At 39.2% G+C, this 22,976-nt stretch overlaps 1 protein-coding gene across 6 annotated transcripts in view; it reads left to right on the forward strand.

Moving 5' to 3' along the window:
• KIAA0586 (KIAA0586 ortholog) overlaps positions 1-13,592 on the forward strand; it is a 91,971-nt gene extending 78,379 nt beyond the window's left edge. For 4 of the 6 annotated variants that reach the window (XM_045822185.1, XM_045822183.1, XM_045822184.1 and 1 more), the window contains 2 exons: positions 6,182-6,238; positions 13,286-13,592. In XM_045822185.1, coding sequence (XP_045678141.1) covers positions 6,182-6,238; positions 13,286-13,437 — 209 coding nt within the window. In that variant the 3' untranslated portion in view covers positions 13,438-13,592. The remainder of the gene's footprint in view (positions 1-6,181; positions 6,239-13,285) is intronic. The other 2 variants (XM_045822187.1, XM_045822186.1) reach the window with 1 other exon arrangement.
• The last annotated feature ends 9,384 nt before the right edge of the window (positions 13,593-22,976 follow it).

Below are 22,976 nucleotides of genomic sequence, written 5' to 3' on the forward strand. Positions count from 1 at the left end.
AAATGCTGTCATTGAAGAGCATTGCATACCTATTAGATAGGGAGCCAGTGAGTATGTTAATCTGCCAGATTATTTGTTTAAAAAATATTAACTTCTTTTTGTATATTTTAACTACTATAATATTTATAATACTAATTTTTTATCAATGAACTCAAATTGGTATAAACGATCCAGCTATTATGAATGTTATTGAAGTTTACATTTCTACCTATTAGATTTTGTTTCAAATTCTGGACATCATTCATTTAGAATCTTATTTTGTGGGTTAAAAAAATCATGTTTGGGGGCCTTTATCTTTGTATCCTTATTTTGCAATTAACAGCTTTATAGTACTATATAGTTTAAAAAATAATCCATAATGAACTTATAAAGCAGTAACATAAAGTTTACAGGTTTAAGTATTGCTGTACTAGTGACTCTCAAGACGATATTAAAGAGAAGATAAACTTTCAAGCCAAAAATAAAAAATTGTAAAGCCCATGTTTCTATCCATTTATTTATTTATTTAATAAATTTACCCCAGTAATTTCAATCAGTTGAGTGTACAACTGAATAAAACATCACCTGCATGCTGCATTGTGCGCCCATCACCCCAGTCAAAGTCCCTTTCCATCCACACTGCTCCCCACATTTGTCCACCTCTACCTCTGTTCCACCCCGCTTCCCTCTGGCTATCACCATACTGTTGGCTGTGTCTCTGTGTTATGTGTATATGTTAATCCCTTCACCTTCTTTCATCCAGCCCTCCAACCTCCTTCCCCTCTGACAGCTCTCAGTCTGATCCACGTGTCCACGCCTGTGTTTCTGCTCTGTTCCTCAGTTTATTTGTTCATTAGATTCCACATATAAGTGAGATCATATGATACTTGTCTTCCTCTGACTGGCTTATTTCACTTAGTGTAATATTCTCCAGGTCCATCCATGTTGTCACAAAAGGTAAGATAGGTAAGATTTCCTTTTTTATTTTAATGGCCGAGGAGTAGTCCCTTGTATAAATGTACTACAGCTTTTTTATCTACTCATCTACTGCTGAGCACTTGGGTTGTTTGTGTCTAGATCTTGGCTATTGTAAATAATGCTGCAATGAACATAGAGGTGCATATATTCTTTCAAATTAGTGCTTTGGGTTTCTTAGGACATATTCCCAGAAGTGGGATCACTGGGTCAAAAGGCAGATCCATTTTTAATTTTTTGAGGTATCTCCATACTGCTTTCTATAGTGGTTGCACCAGTCTGCATTCCCACCAACAGTGCAAAAGTGTTCCCCTTTCTCCACATCCTCACCAGCACTTGTTGTTTGTTGATTTATCGAGGACAGCCATTCTGACAACAGGTGTGAGGTGATTACTTATTTTGGTTTTAATTTGCATTTCTCTGATGATTAGTGACATTGAGCATCTTTTCATATATCTGTTGGCCATCTGTATGTCCTCGCTGCAGAAGTGTGTATTCAGGTCCTCTGCCCATTTTTTAACCGGATTGTTTGTTTTTTTGGTGTTGAGTTTTGTTAAGTCCTTTATAAATTTAGGTACTAACCCCTGATCAGATGTATCATTGGAATATGTTCCCCTATTCAGTGGGTTCCCTTTTCATTTTGTTGATGATTTCTTTTGCTTTGCAAAAGCTTTTTAGTTTGATGTAGTCCCATTTGTTTATTTTTCTTCCTTTGTTTTGGCAAAAAATATTGCTATGAGAGATGTCTGAGATTTTATTGCCTATGTTTTCTTCTAGGAGTTGTATGGTCTTGTGACTTATATTTAGGTCTTTTACCCATTTTAAGTTTATTTTTCTGTATGGTATAAATTGGCAGTCTAGTTTCTTTCTTTCTTTCTTTTTTTTTTTTTTGCATGTACCTGTCCAACTTTTCAAATACCATTTACTCAAGAGACTGTCTTCCCTCCATTGTATGCTCTTGCCTCCTTTGTCAAATATTAATTGACCATATTGGCATGAGTTGATTTCTGGGCTCTCTATTCTGTTCCATTGCCCGGCATGCCTGTTTTTATGTCAGTACCAAGCTGTTTGATTACAATGGCCTTGCAGAGTAGTTTGGCATCAGGTAGAGTGATATCGCCCGCGGTGTTCTTTAAGGCCAGTGCTCAGAAGCAGCACAGTGCACACGTGGTGCAACCCCAGCAGCTCTGTGTGCCCACACCAAAAGCTTTCTCAGCAGTGCCCCTGCTTTCCCTTCCTTGGATTCTGTTTCCAAATTCAGAATCCCTTGGTTTTATTTTGTGGTGTCTTTAAACATTTAAATAAAGGTTAACACACCTTTTGTGGTAAAAGTAAAAGGATAAATTATATTCATAGGTAATTTGTGACTCAATTTTTGTTCATATTACCCACTCAGAATTTCTGTAGAAATTTATAAATCAAATATCTAGATATTTTCTCTTATTATACTATGACTTAAATACCAATGAGTATTAGGTTTGTTCCATTTTAAACAGCAGGATGAGGTAGTATAAGAACCAACACACTTGATAAGCAGTTTTCAGATCATGTTGGCCAGGGTGTAGGTTGTGCTTGCTACTTGAATTCTCACCTGCAAAGCACAATCCTCACTATTAACCTCATCATTCAGCAAGTGAGAATTATGAGGCAGCTACTTGTTACAAAGATAAATGACCCTAGTCGCTGATATGGACGTAGTAGCTTTTTTAAGTACTGTTAGGAGAAATCATTGCAGAAATCAAGATTCTCCCCCAGTTTTAGTAGAGGAGAATTTTGTTTATGTTTATAGTAACCGCAAGAATATGTAATGTGTAAGAGCTACCAACTATGTATGCTTCCCAATGGCACTCTGCTAAGATCTCTAATCAACCCAGTTAGTTAGGTAATACTATTCTTATTTGACGTTCAAGAACTTGAAGCTCAGAGGGGTGACATATTTTGCCCAAGGTTACATGGCTAATAAATAAATGACAGAGGTGGGAGTCAAAGTAAGTCCAGCTCTGAAAGCAAAGGCTGTGCTCTTAAACATTATATTTCCTTCCTTAATACTTTTTAAAAAGTATTAGAGATCATTTCTAATTGTTCTTCCAGGTCTCAGTATCTTAAGACGCATCCTAGTAGAAGAGTGTGGAAAAGGTGGGAGGTGGGGAAAGGACTCTATGCGATGAGCTTCAGCCCCCACTACTTTGTGACTTGGGTTTCTTTGTCAGTAGTCTCTCTGAGTCTTGTTTTCCTTATTAGGAAGGGTAAGTAGTCTCTGAGATCTCTTGCAGCTCTACTGCTGTAATATGTGATCAGCATTTTTTCTTTTTTAAAAAAATAAAAAGTCACTCTGTCAAAAAGTATTTTGAAAAGATTGACTAATAAGAATGATTTGTCTTTCATTAATTGGGAAAAGTTAGAAAATAATCACAGGCTAAATAATAATTAAACTACCATTTATTGAGTGCCTACTCTGTAGGCACTGCTTTAAGTTAGTTAGGTATATCATTTCTGTTAATGATCCTAAGACACCTATGAAAGAGAAGAAGAATGTGAAGCACGAAGTGGTGGTATTTCAGGTCTCACAGCTGGTTCGTATCGGCACTGTGAGTTGCATTCGGGCAGCTTAGCTTCTGAGTCTGTGTTCTTAGCCACTAGCTCACAGCTGCCATTCTAATACAGTGTTCGGTTGTCATTTACTCGCCTTTTTTTTTATCTTCCACACCACAGTATAGAATGGATAGGACAAAAATGGGTTGGGTTTTTTTTTTCCCCCTAAAAAAATGATCTATAAAAGATCACAGAGTGGTATATCTATTTGACATAAAGGTTTCAGAAACATTGGTCAGCTGGATATTTCTCGAGCAGCTATATGCAAAGAACCAAATTTTGGGGACAATGAAGCAGTATGGTGGAGGGAAACCATTTATTTTCTTATTGCCTCTTAGTAAATTGATCATTACAGTAATTTTACTTTAGCCTATGAAGTGATTTAGTAAAGACCTAAAAATAATAACAGATTTTGTATGTTATTTCAACTTAGATGTTTTTACTAATAATGTAATTTTGTAAAAGAGATTTACAAAGAGATGACTGAAGTATGCTTTGGTTTGGAGTAAAAATGGAGTTCTCATTTTTTTAGCTGAAATTTGTTTTTTAAATAAAACATGCCTATTTCTCACTGCAAAGTAAAGGGAGTGTATAAAATCTTCACTTAGGGGACACAGTCAGAGTATAGGCCTATGAGGACAGAACGGAGCTCTCGTTAGGCTGGAAAAGCCGCACTAGTGATTCAGACTTGCCCTGCCCTCTCTCTGCCCCAAGGCTCTGTCGAAACCACTCATTTACAAACGGTTTCCCAGTTCCTTTCTGCAAAGCCATCCAGGTACAGTATGTAGCGCCTTCTCACAGAGAATAAAGAAGAAGGCCATAGAACAAGAAGAGGAGAAGAACACTTGCCCAGCATAGAATTCAAGTCACCCACGCAGAAACATTAGCAGAGAGAAGCGATGTAATATGAAAAGGTGGAGAGCTCAGTTGGGTGTTAACCTTTAAAATCCCTTACCTTTGAGGTGGAACGGGAGCATTGGCTGGAGGGTTTGCTGACTGCCCTCATTCTGCGCTGTGTTAGTTTTGTCTTTGGAGTGAAAGAGGGTTGAGACATCGTCCTGTTCTTCTTTTGGTCTTCTCAACACTAGTGTAAGAATGATGGGTGCATAAATGGTACTTAAATTTTTTTTAGGTTGAACCTTAATTTATGAAACCTAAGTTGGTTTCCTTTTTCTTAGTTTCCACCCAGCTTTGTTTAGTATAAAAGGGATGATGATGCTGATTTCTTACCATAACAGTAGACCAGTTTCAATTCTGGGCGTAGAGGCAACCACTTCAGAGAAGACTGCTCCTTTATTTTACTTGCTACAGAAAAATGGTTCTTCAGTGGAAGGGGCCTCTGAGGTGGTCCTAATACCCCCGGTCACCACTTTTGTCCCCTCGGTGCCAGTGCCGCGCTGCGGAGGGTCTGAAAGGTAGCTCTAGTAAGCCAGAGGGGTAGGCAGGAACAAACGTCTGTGGCTCTCTGACTCTCAGAAACTTAGAGGCAGACTGGGAAATGACAGTCATAGGCAGTGTCTAAGTAGTAACATCATAGTGAGCACTTTTAAAGAAGTTAGAGATTTTTAAAAAATAATATCAAAGTTGGATGTTCAGTTTTGGTCTACTTGCAGATTATCAACATATAAGTAAATTATTTGCATACAATCTTATTCTTACAAAACTAAATTTTTTCTAAAACTGTTCTTTTTATGCTTTCTTTTCATTGAACTGTATTGCATTTTAATTTTTAACCATTTGATTTTCATATTTTTTATAGCATAACTGTAGTAGTTTAACATAAATGTTGATCCCCAGTGAAAATATATTGCTTAGTTTAGTGAACTATGTAATGCTTAAAATCACATTCACTTAATTGTCTTCTCTTAAATCTACCTGAAATTTTTGTGAAATAAAGGAAGCTTGAGAGATGACTTTTACCTAAGAGAAAATCAGAGGAAAAACGATTATACCATATTATAAGTTTATTCCAAATCATTCTGCCCTAGAATCTGTTTGAAATAATGCATTTGGCCTGAGAACTCTATCTCCCACGGGTTTCTCTCCAGTTACCTAACATTTCTCTGCTTCATAATTTTCTAACCATAAGGACAGTTCCCTGCCCGCGCCTATTTCATTTTAATAATAAAACTTGGCTTTAGTTTAACAGTGGAGGGCTCCTTTGTGCTCCCCAACAACCTCATTGGTTGTTTTCTAGGTTGTGTTGGGCAACATGCCTCAGGCTGGCCTAGGGAGAAGGGAAATTCTTTTTGTAACGATTAAATCCTTAAGTTAAAAAAATCTGTGAAAACTTTTAACCTTGGGCGAAATGGCTCATGGGTTTCTTTTACTTAATACAAATTGCAAATTCTCTCATGATTCTTGGCTTCCCCCTTTCCCTAATCTTTGATGCATAAAGATAATAATCTATTAGGTAAAGTATTATTTTATTGACAGTCATTAAAATCCAGCTGTGTAACTTCCTTCTTTATATTAAGGCCGCTGGATCAGGCTTCTGTTTACCTGGTTTTATGAGAGCAACTGCGGGGAGGGCATTTGGTTTGTGTTCTTTTTAGTGAAGAGAAATGAATCGTGATTATTTCTATGCTTAACTGATTTTCTAATGCAAAAAAAATTTTAACTGTAACTTCACCAGGTGATATGGATCGGACACAAATTGAGCCCAATCTGTACCTCGCATCTGTATTTACAGGTATGAATTTTACTTTAAAAGTTGTTGGACTTGGGAATTATTCAGATTTTTTCATTTTCCTGCAATTTCTTTCTCTCATAAAAATCAACATAGTAGAGGTAGTAATTGTAATTTTTCTTCAAATTATAAGAGAAAGTTTGTTTAGAAAGTCACAGGGGTAGAAGTGAGCCAGCTGGGTTGGGTAGGCTCAGGAAACAAGTTATGGAGGCAGAGGAAGGGCCCTAGATGCTTAGGAAAGAAAGGCAAAGGTAGCCCACCTGGGGGTGGGGGGAAGGGCACGGGCATGCTCCCTGGAGGGAGCGTGCACCCAATTTTTATTTGCCTAAAATCTCTATAAACTGTTCCCTGGTATAGAAGTCCCTTCAGGCACTAAACTCAACTCTTCGGAAGTTCGGAGAGAGAAAAAAATTTATCATTTCCTTTTGGAAAGTTTATAAAATGCTGAATTAAAAGGCTGCAGGTGTGGCATTCAGAGCTCTGAGGATAGCACTTGAGATAAATCCATCTGGGGGAGGTTATTTGTTGGGACAGGACAGTGTTTAAACTTTGAAGTCAGTTTTAAACAAAGTGAAGCAGCTGGAACCTGGCATAAGAAGAAACAGAGCTTTCACATTAACTATTGCTTTTTAGAGGAAAAAGAATTGGAGTTGTTTTTACAGGTGCCGATACATTTATTCTTCCTATAGGAAGAATTTTATCTTCAATTATAAATTTTAAAATAAGCACGTGTCAACTAAGAAAACAGAAGCAATAGGAAACTTAAAAAATGTAATGGGATTTATGTCTAAACATATTTTGGGATGAGACTTAGTAACATATTAAATCACTTTTAAACATGAAAGTAAGGAAAGAAATGCTTAATAGTGACTAATTCTGGAAAGCAGAGGCAGATAAAGTATTACATACTAAACATCAAATGACCAGGCACCTTCTTCATCAAGACTTGTAGTATTTGTTCTCAAGACAGCAGCTATAATGTTGCAAAACCTGCAGGCCTGGGTTAAGTACGTGAGGAGAATTGAATACAGCAGGATAGTTTAGCAGCTGCTTAAACAAGGAATTAAAGCAAGAGTAGATGTGTCCAGGCTGGACAGGAAAAATACTTCAAGAACTCAATAAAACACAGCTGAAATACTGTAACAGTTTCATAGACAGCTGGAAAGCAACTGCCTCGCTTGAACTCGGCTGATTTTAAAGGCGAGATCTGGTCAGCGAGAATCTAAGCAGGCTGTTAGTCATGAGGAGCCACAGGCTCAAGGTAGAAACAAACCAGTTTGGTTCAGCAGTCAACCAAGGCCCACTGTGTGCCTAGTATGATGCTACAACCTAGTAGGATGCAGAGATAAGTAAGAAAGGGATAAATAAGACAAAGTCGCTGTCCTCATGGAGCCCATATTTAACAGAACAACAGGCCCATAAGCAAATAATGACAATACAAGATGAGAAGGTCACCGGTACTTATTGTATACCTGCTGTACAGTCACTCAGAAGACAGAGGCTGTAGATCCCAGTCCATGCTCTTCAGGAATATACTGTCCTATGGAAGTGACAGATACATAACTAATTACAGCACGGTTTGGTAAGTGCTACAACAGCGCTGCCTTTGGAAAAGAAGGCGTCCACAAATTGACAGGAAAGGAATTCCTGTATTTCACCATTACTGCTAGAAGAATACCTCAGAGAACACAATTCACTTGCACATGGGGCCATGGTATCCTTTAAGTCAATGATTCTTCAGTATTTGGGGGCCCTGGACCCCTTTAAAAGTCATCAGTAGCTATGACCATCTGTCTCCGTCCTCAGTTGTACTTACGTGAAAATAATTTGCATAATGGTTCAGGGTATTCACAGATCCTTGGGGACCCATCCATGTAGTACAGGTGAAGATCCTTCTTGTTGGCCCTGGCCGGGTCGCTCAGTTGATTAGAGCATCATCCCAATAAGCCAAGGTTTTGCGGGTTCTGTCTCTGCTCAGGGCACATGCAAAAGCAACCAATGAATGCATGAATAAGTGGAAAAACACAATAATATTTCTCTCTCTCTGTCTAAAATCCAGAAATACAATTTTTTAAAAAGATTCTTCATATACTTGGATTAAAGATTATTATATTTATTTCCTTTTTAATTTTATTTTTAAATGTGCAGTTTATAAGAAACCAGTCTTTCTCTGCATGTAGAAAACCACAAATCCAGGCAGTTTAAAGCACTTATATCCATCCATCATCTCATGGAAGAATACCGCAGATTCTTATTTACGGCTGCGCCACGTGCAGTTACTGCTTGTCTGCTGTTATTTCAGGAGGGAATCCTGCTTTGTTTGCATTCCTCCAGCTTTCAGACAACAGACTGTAACAGTTGGTGCCAATCACATGCTTGAGGACCAGAGTCAGAATATAATCCTGCTGATGAAGATGCATTATCTGAATCTAAAAACCTTTTCGAAAGTTATATATATTTTTTAAAATATACTGACATTGTATTATAGAATCATATACCTGAAACCTACATAATTCTGTTAATCAGTGTCACTCCAATAAATTCAATTAAAAAATCAAAACATATATTCAGGCAAAATCTTAAATGGACATTTAAAATCCTTATATTACGTATAATAAATTAGTTTTAGATTTTCTGTTTTTTAGTCTTATAAATCCAATACCAAAGAACAGAAAACATAAAATTTCTTAATGAACTTTAAATATTTTTAAAGCCAAAAAAATTGAATTTCAAATGTTTACAAAATATATTATAATACATCTTAAGAAGTTTCAAATGCAGGGTTTCTCTCGGTGGCATCCCAACTTAAATGCACGCCAGTTACGTGATGTACTGAAACCCACTGAATCAGAAACAGTCTCTTTAAAAAAAAACCTTAAAACAGCTGTTGAAACAATTACGTCAGCAAGTAATGACATGACTGGAAATTTAAAAAGTCAAATTTAAAAGCATCAAACTGTATTTAATATAGGTAGGAAATTTATGTTTGCTGTACTGATGATTTGTTAAGATAGTATGTCTCTTCTTAAAAAAAAATCCAACTCCGTGAGAACCATAACTGGATAGGAATGTTACTCTTCTTGCCTGTTAACAGGAATGAAAATGATGCTTAAAAACATGTACCCAGTATAAACATTTCTCTTTAAAAGTTCTTAAAACTGTGACTGTTTAGCTTCTGTAACTGAATACTTCATAAAGTTTTCCCAAAATGTACATTAAGAAACACTTTCAGATAAAATAGTGCATTTTATTCACATAATTTGTTGTTTAAAACACAATTACTAGAGTTGAAAGTAGTATAATTATTTGGAGGCTTCTAGAGCTGTAGGTTTTTTTCTTAGTACATTTCAGTGAAACATTTTATCCTTTCTGAAGTCAGCTACCTTTGTTGCCCACCCTGAGGGTCAGGGTCACTGCCTCCTGGGATCTCCTTCCTTTCCAGTTACAGAAAAGTTAAAGAAGTTTTAAAAAATCTAATCTTTTCTGAGTGCTTTTTGTGTGCCAGCACTATACAAAACACTTTACATGCATTATCCCATTTAATGCTCACAAAACTCTCTCAGGTGGGCACTTTCACTCTTATTTTATAGATGGGGAGACTAGGGTTTAGAGAACTTCCATAACTTCCCCCAAGTCTCTTATCCCTCACTCTCCCTCTTATCCCGTCTCTGTTTTTCTTTACAGCACTTACACCTTCCCACATGTTTCATGTTTATTTCCTTACTTGTTTGTCATGTGCTCCTGTGCCCACCTGGAATAGGATGTCAGTGAGTGTTTTCTTCACTGATGAAATCTCCAGAGTCTAGAACAGTGCCTGGCCCATAGTAGGTGCTTAGTAAATTTGCTGAGCACATAGAGGAATGAGCCCAGCTTTCCAGTTCTTTCCTATTTCCAGAATCCATGCTTTCCCCCACCCCAGACCCCCACTCAACCCTGCTTTTTACTCCTTGCCACACAGAATCTTCACACTGACGGTCTGGATAGGACCATTCCCAAGTGACTGGACAGTGACTTGACTTGCCCTTGACCTATCATAAAGGGATTTGTGCTTGAAACTTCATCACTGTCCCTCTCCTCAGCCTCTACCATTGCATGCCACCACTTACATGGAAATTCTCTTAACAGCCTATAAAAGTAGTAATTTCTTATTGTGGATATTTGGTATAGGACAAAAAACAGTGGGTTGTGCCTTAGCTCTACTAGTGATGAGTTGGATGAGCTATACGGGACTCTTTTTTTGAAAATTACCTTGTATTTTGCCTGACCTTTCACTCTTGGGTCTCTTTGAACTTATCTGACCCTTCCCTTCTGTTTTCCTTTATTTTTTCCTTATTCATCCCTATCTCCGTCCTTCTCTGTATTTTTGTCATCACTTCTCAGTCTGTTTTTCCTTCCTTAGGAGATCACTCTTCTCATTGTTCTAATTATTATATCTGTGTGGATGATTGCTATTTCTGTACCTCTAAAACTGCTTTATAATCTTTGACTCTGGTTGCCTAGAAAAGTCCTTTCGCACATCTTGCAGGCATTCAGACTCACCAGGTACGTAACCGATCCCAGTATTTCCCCACCACTCTGTATCATCGTAGCCTCAGGCTTGCGTGTGTTGTTACTACTCAGTGAAGTAAATGGGCCATTTCAGAGGCATGCTCAATTCTTTATAAAGCACTGAGTCTTCCTCCAGATATCCTGAATCTCTTCCCACTCAAGGATCAGTAGTTCTTGCATGGACTATCTCCACGGATCCCTCTCCTTTCTCCTAATTTTCACATAGCACTTAGAATTCTCTTTTCTAAAATACATTTGTTCATATTACTCGTGTGTTCAAAGTCTTTTGTGACTCATAATTGTTTACAGAATTTGACCCTGGCCTTCCTTTAGAGCCTTCTCTCTCATCATTCCTTTTATTCGGTCAATACTTTGATATCAGAATACTCAGAGTGCCCTTAGCATCTCCTAACTTTGTCTTGACTTTATTTTGTGCTCTTTTCCTTCATTACCTTCTACATCTTTTAAGTCCCAGCTCACCTGCAACTTCCGTCTAATTTAAACTAAGAATTCCTGTACACATTTATCTCCACTACTATATATGAGGTTTCGTGGAGATGAGGGCTGTTTCTTTTCACCCATATATCCTCTCAGCACCGTCTCAGCTCTGCACACACAGCAGGCCGTGTTGGTCTTTACTCAGTGAGTGTTCGCTTTCGGAAAAGCCGGCTTTAACATCTCTGAGCTTCACTCGCCTTGTCTTTCTCCCAGAATTACTGTTGGGATGAGGTGAAATGATGGGGAAATGATCTTTGTAAAATTTTAATTGCTGTATTAATATGTCAGTAATGATGAGAAATAGCATAACTTTGCAATAATTGAGTTTAATATGGTTCTTAATGTTTGGAAACATCTTTGAGGTGCCCTCTCCAAAAAGTTATAGTTCTTGTAACATCATGGACAATTTAATCAGTAATTTAATGCACATAGGACCTAGTAAGCAGCTATGTGAAATTGGATAACAGAAAAGATGAATATCTGGTATCAGTGTAGTTTTTGATAGATGTGTAACTCAGAGAATAAAATTTTTCTTAATAATTGGGGGACAGTAACATTCAGTTGATTTTATGGGTTGTAAATTAATTTTGCTCCCATCCATAGTTATAGTAATACCCTGTGTTGGTTTTTACTTTGCTGACGGGGTAAACTCTGACCTGGGATACCTCTCTTGGTTATTTTGTGTATTCTGCATTATGGAATTGTAAGATGTCAGAATATTTAAATTATCCTTATGTCCTATAGATATCTTTTCAAAGCAGTTCTTACCACTTCTTAATTTTTATTATATACTGACAGCTAAATTTTTAAAAAGTTTCCTTCCTATTTAAAATATTTATTCTGTTTCAATTGACATAAGAATTGCTTTCTAAAAGGGTTATACTGTGGCACTACAGCTTGTGACGTTGCTATAATGATGCCAAATCTTGTTTCCTTTCCCTCTTTTATGGAAAAAAAATGATACGAGTAACTAAAAGAAATGGTGCAATGTTAAAATAGTCTTTGTCAGACTTCCTCATATGAAAGCCATTTGCCTTTTATAGGCACTCTGGTCGTCTTGGGCAGCTGTGGTTGAGTCATCATTGAAGTCCATAGGACACTATGCTTTTACTGTAGTCCCTATAAATATTTTCACTGTATCACTGTGGAAACTACTTAAAAAATATAAAGGAGTTTTAGAAAAATTACTCTGACTGTTGACTCAGAGATATATTTAAAATTGTTTAAAATAATTTATTTTTAAGATGATGATGATGATTATTATTATGTATATGTGGTAAATCCAGGCAATGTGCTTTCAACTTAGAGGAATGAATTAGGGTATACACAGACAGATGTACAGTCAGCTTTGTTTTTTTTTTAACATATTAATGAATTCTTCCCAAACTACCTCTTCTACTCTATATGACCTGTAGCTTTTATCATCTGTCCCACAGCTTTTGGTACTTATGTACTGCCTGAGTCCATTCAGGCCACTGTTGAAAGTATTGCAGACTGGATAGCTTACAAGCAACAGAAATGTGTTCCTCACAGTTCTGGGGGCTGAAAGTCCCAGATCAAGGCACCCCTTCCTGGTTCATAGCCAGCACCTTCACACTCTGTTTGTACAGGGTGGAGGGGTCTGGGAAGCCCTCTGGGGCCTCTTTTAAAAGGGCACGATCTGGTTCACCAGGGCGTGACCCTCCGGATGCACGCACCTTCCCAAGGCCCCACCCCTAATCCCATCACACCAGACTTCAGGATTTCAATGTACGAATTTTAGGGGGACATACACATTCATATCATAACATATGCTTTTAAAATGTTGTCTTAACCATCTAGGAGAGGGGGTAGGAAGGAGGAGGAGTGTATTTTATCTCTGTGACAAGTTCTGGGCACCTTGAGAAAAGAAGTAACCTCACATGCAATCCTCGTTTTGACCCCCCTGTATTATTGAGGGAAGTGTAAAGCACATAAATACTCAGGATCTGCTTGATTAGCTGAATGAGTTTCTCCTTTTCACAGGTGGTAAAGCAGTACCATTCTTCACTTCTGAGACGTCGCCTGCCAGGATGTCCGTGCGGCTGCCCTCCGTGCACCCGGAGGACTGCCCGCCGTCCCTGAGCCTCAGCGCCGTCCAGGGGGACACGGAGTCCTCAGGAGCAGATACCTTCTGAACGAGACGTGAGGGCCAGTGCAAGTGTTGTGCCACTGGTTTTGAGGTCATTTTTCTATGGCATAAAACCATCTCTCAGACTGTTTTGGTCTTTGAGCATATTCTCAAAAATTATTTCTAAATTTTTATTCAAATGAAAAGCATAATTTGGCTAGTTAGCTGACATTTTTTAATAAAATAATTGAAATGTAAATCATCGTGAGTCTGGCTGTGAGTTATTTCTTAGAATCCGGAGGTACTGTGGAATTGTGGACAGGGCATGCATGACATTCGTCATCTGAGCATTTACTCTACAGGTGTAGTTATTTGTACATAGTTATGAAATTAGGTTGGTCAAGGTCTTTCATTCCGAAGTTTTTATAACAGTGAATGATTGTAAGCAGTCTAATGCTTATCAGCAAGGGACTGACTTTAAAAAGTGATAATATATTTGTACAGTGGAGTACTGTGTGGTACAAAAAAGAATCTAAAAGTGTTTATGGGTTATAAGGAATTACCAGATACATTGTGAAAGTGAAAAAAGCCACATGCAAGGTAGCGCGTGCACTGTGCTGCCATAGTTTAAAATGGAGCGAGAGGACTCCAAACCCACATCCTGTATGGACACACGGGGTGGGGCCAAAGTAGGTGTGCAGTTGTGAGTGCAAAACACCGGGTTTATTCTTGTATTATTATGTATTAATTATTGTATTATTTTCCATATGAACAACTGTAAACCTACTTTAGCCCCACCCTGTATATGCTTACATACATTTATTTGCGTATGTATGCATCATCTGTCTTTGGAAGGATAAACAAGGAACTGCTGACTTGGTACCCAGAATTGAGTGACCAGGTGATGGGCTAAGGGACAGGAGTCAAAGATGACTGTAGCTACTGTGTATTTGAACTACAGTCGTAACAGGAAAAATCTATGAGTATGGTCAATTTTTTCATATACATTATGTGTACCTTATGAAGCTTTATGCTTTATAAACTGTGAAATGTGACTGATTACCTTTCAAATAATAAGTATAACATATAAAGTTAAAAGAAAATAAAAGCATGGCTTTATAGTCAGACACATGTAGGTTCTAATTCCAGTTTCTTCACCTACGTGCTCTGTGATAGGGGCAGATAAGCCCCTCCTTCATGGCTGCCTGGGTAAAGGGGTTTATTATGTAGTTTGCAGGATCCTGGGGATGATGAGTAATGTCAGGGGTAGCGTCCAGCACAGTGCCTGGCACCAGATGAGCACTCAGTAAACGGTGAGTGTCATTATTATCTTGAGGGATTTTGTCATCTTACACTAGAGGTGTAAGCACATGAGAAGGGCAGCCTAGTGTTAGCAAAAAAAATGTATATCCCTGAAAATGTTTCTGTCGCAACTAAAGTTCAAGCACCCAGTAACTATAGTCATCCTTGACTTTTCTCAGTATTTTTCTTGGTTACTTAGTCAGTCTTAGCCCTGACTGTGCTTATAACCTCTGGGTGCTCTTAAAATGCCTGGGTTTCAGACCCAGGGGCTTGATATATTGACCTGGGATGGGGCCAGGCACTGGTATTGAAAAAAGGCCTTCCCTAGGTGATTTTTAAAGTCCACTCAAGGTTGAGAATTACTGAAGAGCAGTTTAGAATTCATTAAACTTCTAGTAGGGCCCATTGCCTGGGGAACTTAGGGAGAGTTTGAGCACTTCTCATGGAAGGTGGAAGCTGCACAAACTCGTAGGAACTCAGAGATGTGTCGGCCTTCCCCCGTTGCCTGTGTGCCACAGCTCCTCCAGCTTCTCGTGGGCGTGTGGCGGCTTAAACACTTTAGGTTTCACTTGAGAACCTGTTTTTCTTTGTTGTGGCCTTGTGGGCAGGTCTACTGGTCATAGTTCCCACTGAAAAAGCAAAAGAGCCCTGACTGGTGTGGCTCGGTGGGTTGAGTGTCATCCTGCAAACCGAAAGGTTTTTGGTTCAATACCCAGTCAGGGCACGTGTGTGGGTTGTGGGCAAGGTCCCTGGTTGTGGGCGTGGGAGAGGCAACCAACCAGCCGATTGGTGTTCTGTCGCACATCAAACTTTCTCTCTCTCTCCCCATCTCTCTAAAAATAAATAAAACCAAAAAGAAAAGTAGAAGAAAAATATTGTCAGAGTCATAATTTATTTTGGTTGTTCATCTACAAGTCTCTGGACAGGGTGAAATCTGGGGGAAAATTTTAAGTGGTGCTTCATTTTAAACATTACACACAGAGCTTCTTCTGGTTTCCAGAGCTTTTTCTGTTTTTGAAAAACAGAAAAGTTTAGGGAAAGTATTTTTTATTTAAAAATATTGGTAGTTTCCCCCCTAACTATAGAAAACCTGCCTTTTCTGATTTTAGGTTGGAAGTATAATCTTTGATTTATTCCACTGCTGTGTGCTTGAACATATCTTTAAAAAAGAAAAAGTTTGGTCTCTGGTCATCAGTATTTTGTTTTATAAAATTACTTCTGGCCAGGGTTACCAGGGTTACTCCTACATATATTTTTCTGCCAGCCACCTCAGTCCTTTTGGAATAAAACTATGTATGTAAAAGTAAATTAAATGGCATTTTTGATGTTATAAGCTTTAAAATTTTTAAATTTAATTTTATAATTTCCAACTACCGGAATGAACTATATATAAGACATGCTACTAAGAGGAAGGCTCTGTCCAGATTAAGGCAGCACACAAATTGGTAGTTACAAAACGGTCACAGGGAAGTAAGTAAAGCATAGGAAATATAGTCAATAATACTGTGATAATTGTGTATGGTGCCAGGTGGGGTACTGGAAATATTGAGGGGAACGCTATCTAAAGTATGTAGTTGTAACCACTAAGCAGTACACCCAAAACCAAAACATAGTAAAAAAGTTTTTTAAAGATTAAGGTTGTTACTACTGCTGGGTTTGCAGTAGTAACAGGTATTCAAAATATGCCTTTGGTACAAACCATAAAATAAATTTGCACATTAACAGAGTTATTGAATACATGTTTTTACTTTCATAAGATGATTAGTTCAACTTTAGTAAATTTCTTATCACTTGCATATTTGTGGTCTCTTAAACATTTTTCTTTTTAAATGCTAAGCATATTTTTAGATCAGTTTTATAGTGTTTCTATTAAAAACTTATTTTCCTATAAAATAAGTGAGGTAGCATTTCTTAGTTCATGGTAGATTGCCACCCCCAATCCAATTCTAATTCTGTAGTTGTGCATTTTTTTGAAAATGCCCTGATGTTATCATTTCCTGATAGATGAGTAACTTGAACAGTAAAGGAGAGTAGAATCCCTGGGACTTTTGTGAAGTTACTGGAAAGAAACCCACTGAAGTGTACTCTTTTCTACCGTAAAGCACAAGTGTGTCTGTTCAACGGACACCAACGATGCAGCGCATTGGGCGCCCAGACTGGGCGGCCCTGTCAGGGCTTGTCCTGTGCTGTTTGGTCATCCATCCGCTTCTCCTGGAGAAGGTGGACCGCCAGGAATTCGGTCTCCTCCTAGTGTAGAATCATCATTTGGTCATCAAATATCAGTGGCACAGTAGTTTGAAAAACTCAAAGATACACTGGAGAAAAACGAGCAGAATTCCTCTAGTGACAAATCCCATGATAGTTGAGAAAGTTTTAGGAAACCAGTTTTGTATTTAACCTTTGTCATCCCCAGAGAACAGATTCCAAGTCTCAGAGTGTCAGACCTTTGAGTAATCATCATCCTGTGTCTGGATGTTTTAAAGACTTTTTTCTTTTTTGTATTGAAGTGTTTACCTGGAAACAATAGGAAATATTAGCCAGAGTGCAGAAGTCCGCTTGTGAGGCCAGTAACTATTAAGCAGTGTGATGGTCCATTAATTTCCAAGAGAGCAAGCACATCAAAGCTCCCTGGTTGGGTCTTTATAGTGTGAACGGTCTCATTTGTAATATTTCAGCCATAGTAAGGGATAAGGTACTGATACATCTCTTCAATTCAGGGACCCTAACCAAGTTAAAAAAAAACAAAACAACAACAGAAAAACAACCTTCAAGCAAGTCAGTAGACTCCTCTGACTTCTCAGAGGTCACGCCCATGAGACCTCTGAAGAGGCCCAGATAGTGAGACTGAACAGGGTTTAAAATCTTCAAAGGAGCTGGTAAGGAGTCCCAGGAATAGTTCTTGGTATACATAGAGGTCACAGATAAAGAGCAGGCCTGGCATGCACAATTGATACGATCTACACGTAAAAAGTTAAAAGTGTATGTCTTTCCCCTGAGTTATTGTGACAAGCAGTGATAACTATTTCAGTTGACATTTCGTAGCCTGCTTTTCCTGAACAAAAGCATTTTATTTTTTTCTTTTTCAGAAGGGTTTCCTTAGGAGTGGTAGTGTTAAGTTATAATAGAGGAAATATATCTATTGTTGGGATAATTGTATGGGATTTCATGGTAAGGTTGGTAGCTATTTTTCTTTCCTTTGGTCATATTCCTGAACAGTTGCCTGAGTTATGAAAGAACCATAGACATCCAGGATTACTTTAAAAGGTGACTGGGTTGATTTTTCTCTCTGGATAAAATTATTGGCTGCTTATAGTTCTATGTAATTATAATAACTAGCATCTGGATCCAGAGATATTTGTTTTGTGTTCTAAAGGATAGAAGATATGTTCAGATCGTACCCTTGATGGGTTGTTTGTTAGCATTAAGAGGTATTGCCGTAATTTGAGTGACCCCAGGAGTTGGGAAGGGGCCACAGGTCCAGCCAGAGATCAGTTAGCAGATGAGGCTATGATCTGACTCATTCTTAGAAACAAAGTAGAGAAAATGTTTTTTTCTGAAAAGGGAGGGGGAAAATGAAGAAAAGTGGAATCACAGAACACAGAGGAGGAAAGCAAGAGCCTGTAGTCACACATGAACAGTTTTACAGGGAGGTCTGTCAGTGTGATGGGTCCTAACGAAAACTTCTGTTTTTGTTTTCTTGTCTTGGATAGAACTTGCCCTTCTGAAGCTGTCTGCTGGATCTCAAGGTCTCGAATAAGCTGTTTGTGCCCTGATGCCGTCTGCTTCTGGAGGCTTCTCGGGTCAGTCTCAACATGCAGTCACATTGGAAATGTGGACTACAAGTCCACTGGTCTAAGGTGGAAGTTCATTTTCATTGTGACACACTAAACCCTGGGTGGACAGTTGTAGCTCTTGTCAAGAGGACCTGAAATGGCTCCTTTTTATGGAAATGGTTCCATACTTGTTCTAAAGCATTTTTACATCTGTTTCACTTAGCATTTTCTGCAAAACAAACCAAGCGAGGTGGCTTAAAACAACCATTTATGTGTTCATAATTCAGTGGATGAGCAATTTGGTTGGGCTCAGCTGGGACAGTTGGCTCTGCTCCTCATGGTGCTTTGTGGCTTTACACATATGTTCACACTCAGTGGTAGTTGATGGCCTCCTTCGCAGGTCCAGTGGCTGCTGGCTGTTGGCAGGGCAATGGAGGTAACAGTGCCACGTGTCCCGTCATCCAGCTGGCTAGCTCAAGCTCATTTACATGATGTTGGTTGAGGGTTCCTGAGCAGCAAGAGAGAGCAAGCTCCAGTGTGCAAGCAGTTTTCAAGTCTTTGCTTGTCATGTTAATGCCTTGTTGACCAAAGCACGTACGTCACATAACCAAGCCCAGACCTGAAGAGTAGAGAAATAGACTCCATCTCTCGATGGAAAGATCTGCAAAGTCAAATGCAAAGGAGCATGCGTATGCGACAGGATGCATTTGTGGCAATTTTTGCAATTTAATGAGTACTGATATCTTACACAGGATTGGATGATGTCTCCTTTGGAAAGGTGGCTCGTACATGTTGGGCATAAGACTGTACACTAGATTAGGTCCTGACAGCAGTTAGCTTGACCTGCATTCAGCAAAGTACAGTGATTGGTGGGGTTATCCCCAGTCCCAGGGAGAAAACCTGTATGAGCTGTGAGGAAGTGATCCTGTGGCCGTTAACACCAGTGACAAAACATTAAGCTGAGGCAGATCAAGGATTTCTGATAGTTCAGAAGTGGAGTCAGCAAATTTTCTCTGTAAGGGGCCAGGTGGTAAATATGATAGAGGCTTTGCAGGCCACATACAGTCTCTGTCACTTATTCCATTTTCTCCGTATTTTTAAAACAAGCTTGTAAAATATGTAAAAAATGTTTTCTAGCTTGTGGACCATATGAAAACAGCCTGTAGACCAGATTCACCCTTCTGGGGGCTGTGGTTTGCCAACCTCGATGGGAGCCATTTCAGCCTCAGTGTCTCCTCTGTTCCTCCTCCTTTCTCCCTGAGCAGGAGTAAGTTTCTGTGTCGGCAGGGAAACGCCGCAGAGTTCCTATGTGACTGTTAACAGTGACACAAGTCCCCAGTCACTGGACAGACGAGGGATTCCCGGTGTTGGGAACGCAAAGTCTAGCAGCATTTTCCTGCTGTAACATCAGAAGCTTTTCACCAATGAACAGGTTTTAGCCATCCTGAAAACTTATGTACTGCCCAAGCTTATACAAGTTTGTATGTAAACTTGTATAGTTATATAAAATCCATTTGTAAATGTTCAAAGGGCCTTGAGAAGGACTTTCCGTGTTTCCTCTTGCCTTCTCAGGTTTTCCTGGTTATGTCAGTGTAGGTAAGATACAAGTCTACCACTTCCTGGTCAAATTTTGAAACACTTTTCCATTTTTATGTATTTATTGACTGTGGAACTTAATTGGATTCATGATGCAAAGCATCATGGGACTATTTCATCCACAGCCCTTGGATGGATTGTGTTATTTCTGAGCAGCTGCCGGGCGATTTGGCAGAACCTGTCTTTCAGGAGAAATGTCCCTGTAATTGCCAGCACTGGTTTTTTGGAAGGTTGGATGGATTGTTATGAGTTAGTTGTAGCCAGTACGAATTAGGCCAGTGCTCCTTCCATGATTGGTAGGGGCTAGAAGTCAACTTGGTGGAGCTTGTTTTGGGGGTAATAAGAGCTGCTTGGTTAGCATATGAGTTAGCAAGGTGGTTCATTGATTTCTAAGGCAATGTACTGTCTATCAGTGTCTACCTCAACTGATAGGTAATTTCCAGTATGGAATAGCTTTCAGTGAATCCTCATATCTTTACCATTTGATCAAGTTACCATAAGTCAAAAATTCCCTTGTTTCTGTAGCACCCCAAAGTTATAAACAATTCCAAATCCATGTCTACTACCTGTTTAATGTTTACTGTTTCTGTTTTTGTCAGAATGCAAAGTCAAGTTGGAGCGATGAGTTCCTCTGTGGGACAGACTGAACATTAGGTGAAGGAGCAGTTTTATTAGCTGGTGTCCAGCGGTGACAGTGTGTCCTGCATAGGAATGCCTTTGTCATTTTTAAGGTAAGACTCAACTAAAAATAGTATTAAATCAGAATTGACTAAGATTCGGCCTAGGCATTCTTGTCTGCATAGTTTTTATGTTTTTACTCAAGTATGTGTTTTGTACAGAAAAGTACTAAATGTATAAAGCTCAATAAGTTTTCAAATATGCATATACATTCCTGTACAAATCCCTTCCAGGTGGAATAGAACATTCCCTAGCACCGCAGAAGGGTCCTTTGTGCCCCCTTCCCAGCCAAAGCACAGCCCTCCTTGTCCAGAGCTGGCCGCCATTCTGACTTATACTACCATCAGTTAGTTTTGCCTCTTGAATTTCATGGAAATAGAATCATACACTGTATCGTCATTTGTTTTTGTCTTCTTTTGTGCAATATAATATCTGTGGGATTCATACATGTTTTTGCATATATCAATAGCTTGTTACTTTTTATTGCCATGTAGCATTACATTATACAAATAAACCACAATTAATTTATACATTGTATTGCTGATAGACATTTGGATTGTTGCCATTCTTTGTTATGGGTAAAGCTGCTATGAATATTGCTGTAGATTTATTCTGGTGGACAGATGCACTGTTTCTCTTGAGTATATTTCTGGGCAATAGAGTGGGCATATTTTAGCTTTGCTGGGACCTAGGCATTCTTAATCCCTACCATACCACTAAACAGTCATGGATGCCTCTTCATCCAGAAGGAGAAGTAAGTGGTGGGATTAAAATGTGAGTGATGTTCAGTTGTGGTATGCAAAGTAGACAGTGGAAGGATTTCCTAATCAGCACAACAGCTGACAAAAGAATACCTGAGTGTTGCCTAGAAGTATCAGGGATTGCACAGCGAGTAAATGCAATTAGTGCAGAAGGAAGCACTCCTCAGCCTGGACCAGAAGCTTTGCTCAGTTAGCCACTGCTGCCCTCATTTGCAGGCAGGGACGGTGTGTTGCAGCTGCCAGATGGAGAAATTTGTTCAGATAGGCAGCAAGCTTCCTGCGAGCCTCTCTACTGAATTAACACTCCTATTAGGCAATCAGGTCTTTTCCTGAACAACTAGAGAGAAGGGTTTGGCACAGTTGGGGACATGCAAACTGTGGTGTTGCTGCGGGAAACTTCCACCTTAGCATCCCAGGGAAGGGGTTGGGAATCATGTCTTGGTAAGCTCTTGTAAGGGCAGTCCCAGAAACCCTCTCAGTTGTCCTTGAGTGGGGCCCTGAATGGAATGGAATTGCTCTTATTTTGGAGGGGGACAGAGAGTGTCTGCCTGCAGACAGGTCATGACCAAACTTATGGAGTCTCAAATTTTGTAGTTATTTTTAATTATATGTAGTTACAAATGTTCAATTATGTAGACCAAAATTACGTGGAGGTGTAACTTTTTTTCTAGATACTTTATGTCCCTTTTCTGCCAGTTTATTAAGAGAGGTTTGAAATCTTCCCGAGAACAACGTAGATCAGGAGGGCATAGTGCTAAGTTGCCTGCCTATTGTACCGGAGTGGGTTCTCATGCAAAAGTCAAACAGGATCATTTACTTGGACATTGAGGAAAATATGAGGGTGAGTCTGTAAGTCCTCAAGTCCCATGAGTTCTGCACCTGGGGCAAGCAGGCACCAGTTCTCCTAGACTCCAGGGAGTTGGAAAAGGCTGCACACACACCCACTGCAGTACAGCACATACTCACCAGGGAACGGAGGACAAGGTAGTGTTTGGGTGGAATATAATGCATCAGAGAATCATAATCCTATTGATTTCTCCAAGGTCTCAAACAAATCGGGAGATTTCCCATTAGGCATATTAATTAGCAACATGAGCACTGTCGGGCCTGGTACAAGTAGCAGCAGCCCATGTTCTAAAATGAAGGGGTGGGGACTGAATATGAGATCTTGTCAGGGTTGAATAAGTCTTGGGTAATTTCGACAGAAATTTTTAAGGATCGATTTAAATTTTAACAGGGTCACTATGAATAAGCATAGCCCTTAGCCTTTAGATGTGGTGCTTATGCTTAAGCTGTGGCCCTTCTAGGATTTCAGTGATCTGTTCAAATTGTGTACCGAGCCCCTCTGACCTGCGGGGACGTGAACCCTGAACTCTGTCTTTCCAGTGTTGGGCCACTGTTGACATCTCTACTCAGCATTTCCAGGCTTCCAGCTGTTGCTTTCTACTGGGCTATTTGGATTTTCCACCCAGCACATGTGTGGTGCAGGAGTCAGC

Source organism: Phyllostomus hastatus, unplaced genomic scaffold, assembly GCF_019186645.2.
Source record: "Phyllostomus hastatus isolate PE091 unplaced genomic scaffold, TTU_PhHast_1.1 phas_scaffold_501, whole genome shotgun sequence".
Classification (NCBI taxonomy): Eukaryota; Metazoa; Chordata; class Mammalia; order Chiroptera; family Phyllostomidae; genus Phyllostomus; species Phyllostomus hastatus.